Source organism: Curcuma longa, unplaced genomic scaffold (assembly GCF_044706935.1).
Source record: "Curcuma longa cultivar G26 ecotype Majalengka, Jawa Barat unplaced genomic scaffold, ITB_CL_G26_1.1 contig_28439, whole genome shotgun sequence".
Taxonomy (NCBI): Eukaryota; Viridiplantae; Streptophyta; class Magnoliopsida; order Zingiberales; family Zingiberaceae; genus Curcuma; species Curcuma longa.
In genome coordinates this window covers 13,816-24,941 of record NW_027433706.1, presented here as the reverse complement: position 1 = coordinate 24,941, position 11,126 = coordinate 13,816, and the positions used below count along the sequence as shown (strand labels likewise).

Genomic DNA, 11,126 nt, shown 5'->3' with positions numbered 1-11,126 from the left:
ATGCAGGTAGCATGTGTATAAAGGAGGTGATCAAGAACTTTGTTGGCACCAAAGCTTGGCTTTCCATTATTTGTTTATCTTCCTCCCCACCCACTCCTTTTTCAAGATCCAGGTTCCATTAATATCTCCTTAACTCCTCTCCTAGCTTCTTCCTTAAATCTATCAGACATGAGTGGTTAGACTTTATATCTATCTCTTATTTTTCTTCTTCTTTTCTTGTTTCTGCATTTAGTGAACTGTGAAATATCTTCTTGGCTTATCTGATTCTTAGAGTACTCATTTTGCAGGAACTGATATAGAGACTGGACAAACTGGGGAAAGGATGATGGCAGGGCCAACTTATCCAATACATCTGAAGGTAATGCTGAAACACTTTCTAGAGATCCAAGAAGAAAATAATACATCAATTTTGCAGATATGGTGCCAACTTTATGTTGTTCTTTGTATTTATTTGGCAGTTTGCTGATGTTAGATGCAAGGTACATCTAAAAAGAATAGCAAGCAGCACTGAGAAAGATATTCTCCAAGGAATTACAGGTTCAGCTAGGCCTGGAGAACTCTTGGCCGTAATGGGGCCTTCAGGCAGTGGGAAAACTACTCTTCTCAGCCTCCTTGGTGGAAGAACTACTACTGATATCATTCAAGGATCTATCACGTATAATGATGAACCATATTCCAAGTCCCTAAAGGGCAGGTAAACAAACAGCTAACAGATTAATGCTCTCTTTTGCTTTCTTCTCTTCTTACAGTAAAAACACACTTGTTTTCAGGATTGGGTTCGTCACCCAGGATGATGTTCTATTTGCACATCTTACTGTAAGAGAAACATTAACCTATGCCGCTTTGCTTAGACTTCCCAGGACAATGAGTAGACAGCAGAAAGAAGAAAGGGCCATGAATGTCATCACTGAGCTGGGGCTTCAGAGGTAATCTCATTTTCTACTTGTTCATACACAAGTTATTCTGAGATATGATTGATAGCAATGAGCAGGTGCCAGGATACAATCGTTGGTGGATCCTTTATTAGAGGAGTTTCAGGTGGTGAGAGGAAAAGAGTGTGCATTGGGAATGAGATCCTTGTTAATCCATCGTTGCTGTTTCTGGATGAGCCTACATCTGGTCTTGATTCAACAACAGCCCTTAGAATTGTTCAAGTATTGACTGAGATAGCTGAGGTAATTTTTGTAGTTTTGATCTCCTTTATCAACACTCTGTTTCACCGTTGCATCTGAGCCTGCCATGGACATGCTGCAGTCTGGCAAAACCGTCGTGACGGCGATTCATCAACCATCTAGTAGACTCTTTCACAGATTTAACAAGCTGATTCTGCTCGGAAAGGGTAGTTTGCTCTACTTTGGGAGGGCATCAAAAGCCATGTCTTACTTCTCATCTACTGGATTCTCTCCTCTGATAGCGATGAACCCAGCAGAGTTTTTAGTAGATCTTGCAAATGGCAACACCAATGATGTCACAGTGCCAACAGGCTTGGAGGACAAACTGCAATCTAAAGAATCAGAAAGGCACACAACGAGTGGCAAGCTATCTACAGAAGATGTGCATGAGGTAAACGCTTGATTTTTCATCCATATGTAGAACCAATAAAGCTAATGAGGAATGAAACAGTACTTGGTGGAGGCTTATGAGACAAGATTTGCCGAGAAGAAGAAGAAGAAGAAGAGTCTGACTCCGCTTCCGATAAACGGAGACTTGAAGGCCACAGTTTTTTCTCTGAAAAGGGATTGGGGAGCAAACTGGTGGCAGCAGTACTCCATTCTCTTCTGGAGAGGTTTGAAAGAAAGAAGACATGATTATTTGAGTTGGATGAGGATCACTCAAGTTCTTGCCATCGCAGTGATTCTCGGATTACTCTGGTGGCAGTCAAATACTACAACCCTGAGAGATTTAGAAGATCAGGTTGAAAGAACTAAAAACAAACTCTCTTTTTTCAATTATCAAGCAGTTTACCGTGTACCAATTGAAATGTTTCAGGCAGGCTTGCTGTTCTTCATCTCTGTCTTCTGGGGCTTCTTCCCTGTGTTCACAGCAATCTTCACCTTCCCGCAAGAAAGAGAAATGTTGAACAAAGAAAGAGCAGTTGACATGTACCGGCTAAGCGCATACTTCTTAGCGAGGACGACAAGCGATCTTCCGCTCGACCTCTTCCTGCCTGTAATCTTTCTTCTAATCGTCTATTTCATGACAGGGCTAAGACTCAGCGTTGCTCACTTCTTCCTAAGCATGCTTGTGGTGCTTCTCACCGTCATTGCTGCTCAGGTATTCTTTATTATTATCCAATGCCGATCGACTCCAGCTCGCTGACAATGGAACTGAAAGCTGACTAAATTGGCAGGGGCTAGGGTTGGCCATTGGTGCTTCAATAATGAACATCAAGAAAGCAACTACTCTAGCTTCAGTTACAGTGATGTCCTTTATGCTGGCTGGGGGATTCTTCGTGAAGGCAAGTAGTTTCACTCGAAAACAGGCTGGGTTTTGCTCATCACACTGAATCTTCTCCACAATGTCGAAATCCTTTTGCAGAGAGTTCCTGCATTCATTTCATGGCTCCGTTTCCTCTCGTTTAACTATCACGCTTACAGACTACTGCTAAAGGTTCAGTATGATCATCTTCCTCGCTCCTTAGACGTTCCTGAACTCGGCGATGGCCTTAAGGAAGTTGCAGCTATGATCGCCATGGCGTTTGGTTATCGGTTCTTGGCTTATATTTCATTGAGAAGAACGACGATGCCCAAGTGAATGAGTTATTTTTTCTATTATAGATTGATGAACTGACCGATAGATAATTAACAGGTTGAAACAGAGATGAACATTCATCTTGAAATCTTTCTTATGTTTTGGGAGATTAATCTGTTTGAAGCAACCTGAACAAAATCTTTTTCTGATATTTTTGCATGCATACACAAAAGGAACAACCAAATTCACAATCACATCTGCAAAAGGCTCTGAATAGAGAGAAAAAGTGAAGTAGCTGCAGATTATCATGTCAAGGCTGCTTGTTCTGAGTGTAGATGTAGTCTGTGTGTGCCACCAGAGTTCTCCTCATCAGGCACTCTTCCTCTCCTTCTCCCCCACACTCTTCATCCATTGCCTGTTCAACGAAATTAAGATCAAAACCACCTTAACAAAAACATAGAAATTCCTCAGAAAAGCGTACAGCGCAAACTCTCAGACACAGACACAGGCACGCACCTCCGGTTGCAGTTGTCGGCCATTACTGCTTGGATCTGCCGGCGCCGGCCTCGCTGCTCGGCCGAGGGTTCCATTGAGCAACAGAAGGGCCACGAGGAACAGAGCTGCGAACTTCGACATCGTTTCTCGGCCGAATTATGCTGCAAGATGTGCTGCTCGATGAGTCAGGAAAGCAGGAGGAAGTGGCAGGATTTAATAGGGCAACTTGTGGATGGAGCTGATAATTCGATCAGGAGGCCCCCGGGAGTTTAATTATTCTTTGAAAACGTCCCTAGTACTTTATTTGGTTGTGGGTGTGAGGAGCGTTTTAAAAAATTAGTAATTTATAGGAGTAAAAATGAAAATTGGCCTTGGAATAATCAATCATGTGTTCAGTGTTTTAAATGAGGGTACCTCTCGTGATATCTGTCAGCCAAGGATTCGCGTTGACTTTTTAGCTTGGAATTACGCGGTCTGGTTGGATTTGTGTTCAGATTTGGTCAAAATCTACTATTTAAAGAAGAAGGTTCCAAACTTAAGGGGCCTTCCCATGTCTCCACCTAAAAAAAGCTTGGATTCGATGATTTATATATAATTAATACAAAAGGTGGGATATTTGCTCTGGTGTTTTAGCTAGCTAGCTAGTTGACCAGATGTATTTTTTGACCATGTGTTTCTAGATTTTCATTTTTTTCTTTCATGGTTCTAGATTTTGTTTAGCTGGATCACTGAAAGGTACACATGTGGTCTTTGTTAAAGACATGTAAAGTATGTAGAAATTGCGTAGGATGAAAAGTCAACTTTTTTTTTAAGGTCCACGTCGAGTGTAAAGATTCAAGAGATTATCATGTAGATATATGTTATCTAAGATTTCATATTTGAGTCATCTTAGCAATATGTAGCTGTTGATTGAGATGTTATTTCGACAGTATATTTTTATCAACATAGTGGTAACGTGGCTCAAAAAAAAATTTTAAAGGGGTTTTCTGATATGGGATCGTTTCGGCAATGAGGCCGATCACTATATAAAATTTATCCAATATAATTTTTTTGCTCCCGAAGTATAACTGAGTTGGTTATGACGAAGCAGACTTGTAGAAGAGGGCAAGAGTTTAAATTTCGACGAAATCAAGTAATACTCTCCTCCGTCGTGACCAATTACAGTTTGGGCAAGAGTTTGAATCTCGACGAAATCGAATAACATCCTCTTCCGTTGTGACCAACTACAGTTTCTCGATTTATCGAAAAAGGAGGCCACGTGTAACCTCTCCAACGGTGGGAGGTTTTCTCATCGCTTTAACCTGCACGTTCTAGAACTTCTGCTAAACAACTGCATGCGTGCTGCTGATCATTGCGGCGGTTGTGGTTGTTTTGAAAGCCATTACCGTCGTCGCTGACTTTTTCAGAGAGTAGATAAAGACGACGGGCGAAAGATTGGCGGGCGTTCAAACCAGTTGACTTCAACAACTTCACTCATTCACGTCAGCCCTTGCGTCTGCAGATACGTCTGGAATTTTAATTAGGTTCAGTAATCTACAACAGAATTAGAGATTCTGCACAAGTACGTACGTACGGAACTACTTCTGCAGTAAGATCAGCTACAAGAGTACTGGGCACTGCAACGATGGATCATTAGGTTATCCAGCACGTACGTACTTACGTGATGCATGCATGCATGCACTCGTATCAAGTCTTAACACTTGAACTTGCTGCATTATCTGACTTTTAATCAAATACAATACTGATTGAATTGAATGTACAAGACGATGTATATAAATTAATACACACTAAGTTTACACACACTTTATTAAAATAAAAGACTAAGTTATATAATGTAACTATTTGTTCTGTCTACGTGATGGTGCACTAAGGTCTCTCATACGACCTTTCACTGCTGAGAAACAGTATACTATATATTGAAAAATAGATAAGGGGAAGCTAATATGAAATTATGTTAGAGATGTTGGAAAGAATAAAAATTTCATATAAAATCTACTGATATCAATACTTAGCTATAAACTTATATTCAATTCTTATATATAGTTCAAGTGTCATATAATTAATTGATAAAGCATAATTTCAAATGAAAAATATTACTTGATTTTCAAGTAAGTATATTAAACCATTATATATAGTTCACTTTAAGGTGGAGAACATTGTGTGCATGCAACTATATATATCAACTAAAGAGAAGGTTAAGAGAATAGCTACATCATGAACAAAGCTTTAATTATTTTCCTACAAAGACTAGTCACTTTTCCACTTCAACACCCATCTCCACTGCGTCACCAAAGAGCTGAAAGATTTAGTTAGATTCTTAACTAATAATATTAAAATTATAAGTGCCAATGAAGATGCAGGGAATTGCCTTTCCTACTCCTCATAACATCATGGCTGGCCTCCTTTTTGAAGAGAAAGAGAGAGGTGAGGCTACTGAAATGCTTGTCATGACATCAACAAATTAATGTGCACAGGTGCAGAAAGATTGTCACTTACTTTCAGACACTAAATCTAAAGCTTAAAGCTAAGTAAGATATGATTGCATTTCTGTCTCATCTGTTCTTAACATCATGGCCATGGCTTAGCTTGTTGGAATCCATGAAGGTTGTACTGTTTAAACAATGCACAACAGGCATGGGCAAAAGGATTGAAATCTGAAAGTGTGTATTCATACTTGCTTCTCTAAGGTTCTACTGCCCTTAGTAAATTGTAGAGCACTCTGTTAAGGAATACTTTGCATAGATCAATCGGAAAAAGAAACTACAATAAAAGATGAACTTATATATATATATATATGGACCATTTTGAAGATAATGTTCTTCTTCTTCTTCTTTTTTGATCTACTTTATTACCCTTGAGTGATAGATAATACTAGTAGGAACTCACTAGCTATGTGAAGGACATTCTTGTTCTTCTTCACATGCATTCAAATTGAATGAAAGTGCACCATTTGTTTCTGAAATTAATCCAAACTAAATTAAAGCCTCAAGAAACTTTAATATGGCATTCAGTGACCTGTTGGTTATCAAAGTAAAGTGCGAACCGTTGCAAAAAGCTTGGAATGTTTTGATCAATCCTTTTCACTTCCCTTTTCTCATCCCTTGCCTCCAACTAACCAATTGGTCTGGTCCAGCCATCAACGGCAACCAACCCACACCGCCCATTTTATTCCTTCGCAATTAAGCTAATTAATTTTCCGTATATTGCGATCGAATGCTCCACCCACACCAGCCGCAGTCCCGGATCAGTGATCTCGCCCGTGCGTCGGAAATACGAACGGCTAAGATGGAGCAGGACTCTGATTCGTGCGTCCGACGAGACACCAAATGCTGGATCCGCCATGGGCCCGCCGAATCCGTAGTGCTGCCTGACTCGACCGGGCCCACTTGTATCCAGCCAGGGCTTCGGCGTAGCGAAACGTGGAGTCCTGCCCAGCTCGGTGGGCCCGGCTCCCACTGCTTAAATGCTGCGCCCTGTCCTCCGCTGCTCCTCCCTTTCCACCGCCGCAGCGCGCGCGCTCCCGCCTGCCGCCTCCATGACCGCCCTCGACCCCTCCGCGGGCTTGTGCGAGCTCGGGTTCATCCCGTCGCAGTCTCCCGACGAGGAGCGCCGCCGCCGACTGCGCCGCATGATCTCGAACCGGGAGTCGGCACGGCGGTCCCGCTTGCGACGGCTGTGCCACCTCGATAACCTCCGGTGCCAGGAGGTGCACCTCCAAGCGGAGAACCGATGCCTCACCGACCGCCTCAGGGCGATGATCTACCACTCCGTCCTGCTGCGCCGCGACAACGCGCGGCTGCAGTCGGAGTCCGCCGCCCTCCGGAGAAGGCTGGCCAAGGCCAGCCGGGCATACCTTTACACTTCGTGCGGATGGTTTAGCTGGCCGCCTCCGCCGCCTCCACCTCCTCCATCGTCCGTCGGCGGTAGCAGCGGGAAATGATCCGACGTTGGCGTCGCTCATGGCGTAGGCCCCTTAAACCTTGGCGGGAACAATTAAATCGCACTATTAATCTTATTAATTTACTTTGTCTTATGTACATTAAAAACCCTACACCCTACCATTGATGGTGTCCTTTTCGGTTGGTCGGACTGGATTTCTCCTCTCTTAAATGTCATTTGAGTCGGGACTATACAATGATATATATAACCAACTAAAAGAAATCTCCTTGTAGAATATCACATATCCACTAACTATTCTAGAAGAGGTTAGGGCATCCAAAATCATACGTTGACATGATCTAACAAAATCCCCATATCGGAATGTCATGTATCTAGTAGAATCCTCCGAGGGGCGGTTAGGGAACCAAAGATCGACAACCATTGAAAACAGTTCCACAGGATGCTTCGTGCCCCCTGGCCGTATGTCTACAGACGATTAGGAAAACAAAGAGCAATAATTGTTGAGTCATGCCTCTGAGAAACTCCACGTAGGATGTCAGACTATCGGAGGTGGAGGCTAAATATTAGATCGACAACTAATTCTGCGTAGGTCTCCCAAGCCTAAATGAGTTGTTGTTAGACGAATATTGAATGTTCGAGAGCGTAGTTTTTGAGAGTGGCTTTTTCGAGTCCAAATGGGATGATGTTGGATGAACATTGAGTTCTCGAAAAACGATGAGCACTCAGGAACGTTGAGTGCTCGAAGATGTTGGATGCTTGGAGAGTCTGCTTTGAAGACGAACAAAAAAAAGCTTTGGGAGCCAATCTAGAGGACCTTCTCAAATTCATGTGGGACGTCATTAGACAAAGATTAAGAGCTCAAGGAAAGGTACCAATGAATCGGGAGTGTTTGGAAAATGAGTGTGACGGATCTAGAAGTGGGTACGACTAGTGTTCTGAGAGATAACTCGGGTATCATCACCGACTAATTAAGTTAATTAGGTGGTGTTTTAAAAATATTTTTTAAAGCAATAAACTTGTGAATAAAATTAAATAAAAATTTGAAATTTACAAATGTCAAAGGTTACAGTTTCTATTTTTTTTAAAAAGTTAAACATTATTATTTTAAAAATAATATTTGCAAATTAATTGTTACATGACTGCATTCGATAAAGAGATGTGTGAGGGAGTGAGAATAGGTGACTAATGATCTTATTTTAGAGTTAGTTGAAATGCAAATTCTTCATCAAATCTATTAAATCTGGAGGCATTAATAGGTCATCGTTAGCCAAGCAAATCGAAATTGTAAAAAAAAAAAAAGCTTTTTTAAAAATAAAATAAAACAAAACAGCAACTCGATATATTTTTTAAATTAAATCAAAAATCTTGTTAACTTAAATTTGTTCAAATCATTTTAAAATTGATTTGAATAAATTAAAATTACTATAATAGTATAACAACTATATAATAATTGGTATAATAGTTTTAAAATATTTTTTATCAAATTAAAATGATTTGAAATAATTGAACTAAAAGTAAAATATTGCTGATGATTTTTTTTAATTTCCTGTTTTAAAGGTAACGTGCTAATTAATAATTAACAAGGATACATAAAATAAACATAATATAATTAAAAAATATATAATTCAAATATAGTTTCAGAGGGTTTAGATGTCACAGAAGATGCTGAGGGTGATCGCCGTCCGCCGCCGGATCCGTGGATTTCCTCCTCCATTGCCATCATGCAAGCGATCAATCTCGCTGCTACTTCGACGAGCCGAGAGATGGACTCTTCGAGGCCTTCGTTTCCTAGTAACTTACGGTTAGCTTCCTTATCTTCCTTTGTTCGAACCCGTCTACCAATCTCGCTTTGGAAATGCATCATTTCGGTACAATTACTAGAATTTCGTGGAGCATTTTATGGGGTTTCTGATCGGTTTACGTCGTTTCTCGTTGTCTTTGTTCAGGCTAAGTTCGATGACCCTTTTCCCGATAAAATTTTCGTAAGCAGCTTTGCCCGATCCATCTTAGTGTCGCGTTTAGGGGTTGGTGGATTATACGTTGGATATTGATGAACTGCGGAAGAGAGGTAAAACGCTCTCTCTGTTTTGTTGTGAGCTCTGCTACCTTATTGGTCTGACAATTCTGTGTTTAGAAAGTTAACAGGAAAAGGAGTATAGAGTTAGTTTATGCTATTGGAAGTAGACTAGCAAGAATTATTGTTGTTGCTGTTTGAGTGGATGATCACAATTAATTATTTTTATATCATGGTTAGTGGCATCCCTGCACATTGATCTATATCTAACATCCTTTGTCTTTCATGATTAAGCTACTTCTCGGCATTTGCCTGGTTAAACATTAGAAGCTAATCCTTTGGGTTTGAGGTCTCTTTAACATCAGTTGTTGTTATCAATAATATTGAACAAGTTGTTGATAGGATCAATCATGATAAGGTTGATTCTTAAATCAATCACATGAAATAGTTATCTGCAGATTGAAACTAGTTTGTCTAGGATACGAAAATCACAAATCACCCCCACCATGAAACCATTGACGAAGTCTTTGTCTCCCACCGTGAAATTAATACATTGAACACCTTGTATGTAGCTGAGAGACAAGAACAATCTCCTCCACCACAACATAAGGGCAACTACAAACACAAACACAAGAAGGAAAAAACAGGGCAATATAATGTGGTTCTGTCTAATCCCACTTCGTAGAGAGAATTTAAGCAGATAAGCTTTCTAGTCTTCATTAGCGTTTGCACACATAGGAATGCATTATTGCAGTTCTTATTGACACACACTCTACACTCTGTCAAACACTAACAAAAGGATTTTGGCACTCCTTGACTTGTAGTTTGTGTGCTTATTCATGCTAAGTTGTTCCCCTTAGCCAAAATTATTTAAATAATTAGTTGAGAGTTATTAGAATGAGATCATAATTAATCTCTTAGTTACTTAGATCCAACAACTGAAATTAAATCTCTTACTATATATATAAACAGCTTCAGTTGAGATCTGAAGAACAATATACCAAATAATTAGATGTAATTAATTAGATTAATCCAGCCATCCTCACTCTTTGGTTGCACCATCATTGTTGCCCGCTGAGTGGTTGTTCTCCTTTCTTTTGTAACGGATGCCAGTAGCTTCACACTACTTTGAGAAGATTACACCACGTGGACAAAGTAGAGGGCATGTTTCCTAATATGTTTTTGCAAGGTACAAAATCTCCTATAATAGTTTGTTATTTTTTTAAGAAAATAATGGGAGAATTTTTTAAAGGTTATTTACTTTTTAGAAAAAGTCAAGTAGAGTATGTATTAAAATAATTATAGTTTTTATTTAGATAAACTGAGTTTTTATTTTACGAAGAATAAGCCTTATTGTTAATCTATAAAAATGGGTTAAGATCATATGTATTAGATAAGTATTTAAATTAATACAAATTTTCTTTCATTTTCTTGTTGAGATTCTTTTCGGTGAGAGAGTTTTTCCTCTAGGTGATGTTTTATTTTCTCTTTGAGATATTTACCCCCTTTGCTTCATCAATGCCCTGCATGAGGCTATGTTTGCTATGAAACTAGTTTCGTTTGCTATACATGAATGACAATAATGTCAGAGCAAAAATACAGACAAAATCTAACCAAACTAATTAAATACATATCTCTAAAGAAAATCCACCAACAATATGCACAAATCTCAAGAAACAATTTGGAAGTTCAAAACTGCAAAATGTAAGCAAAAAATGCAAAGTGAGTGTAAGAGAGAAGTGCATGATATAAAATAGTATTTCTTATGATAAAATGTAATGATCAATAAATAACAAGGTCATCATTTGTATAAACATTAATCTCTCATCACAAATTACTCTTAAATTTTTTTATCTAGTTTTTTCATTTATAGTGTATCTTCCTTTATACTCTTTCAAGATTTTTTTATACACATTATATAAGAGCGGACAGCTGACTCCGCTTAGTGAGATAAAAGTTTGGTTGTTATTGTTGTTGCTACCTAATAAAAGATGTATCATATATAGGGATGAACAACTCGTAATCT

At 39.4% G+C, this 11,126-nt stretch overlaps 2 protein-coding genes across 3 annotated transcripts; one reads left to right on the top strand and one right to left on the bottom strand.

The window, feature by feature from the left end:
- On the top strand, positions 1-2,801 carry LOC141819247 (ABC transporter G family member 22-like). 2 transcript variants are annotated; one of them, XM_074706590.1, is made up of 10 exons: positions 1-175; positions 288-358; positions 459-694; positions 771-926; positions 992-1,175; positions 1,255-1,563; positions 1,624-1,914; positions 1,990-2,274; positions 2,351-2,458; positions 2,539-2,801. In XM_074706590.1, the coding sequence occupies exons 1-10, from the start codon at positions 169-171 to the stop codon at positions 2,752-2,754; spliced, it is 1,863 nt and encodes a 620-aa protein (XP_074562691.1). In that variant the 5' UTR covers positions 1-168; the 3' UTR covers positions 2,755-2,801. The 2 variants fall into 2 exon arrangements, with proteins under 2 accessions (XP_074562691.1, XP_074562692.1); XM_074706591.1 differs by having other exon boundaries at positions 69-112.
- Positions 2,802-2,836: 35 nt separating this feature from the next.
- On the bottom strand, positions 2,837-3,362 carry LOC141819246 (phytosulfokines-like). The gene is made up of 2 exons (XM_074706589.1): positions 3,208-3,362; positions 2,837-3,106 (listed from the first exon to the last, which is right to left on the bottom strand). The coding sequence occupies exons 1-2, from the start codon at positions 3,325-3,327 to the stop codon at positions 3,002-3,004; spliced, it is 225 nt and encodes a 74-aa protein (XP_074562690.1). The 5' UTR covers positions 3,328-3,362; the 3' UTR covers positions 2,837-3,001.
- Positions 3,363-11,126: the final 7,764 nt, after the last annotated feature.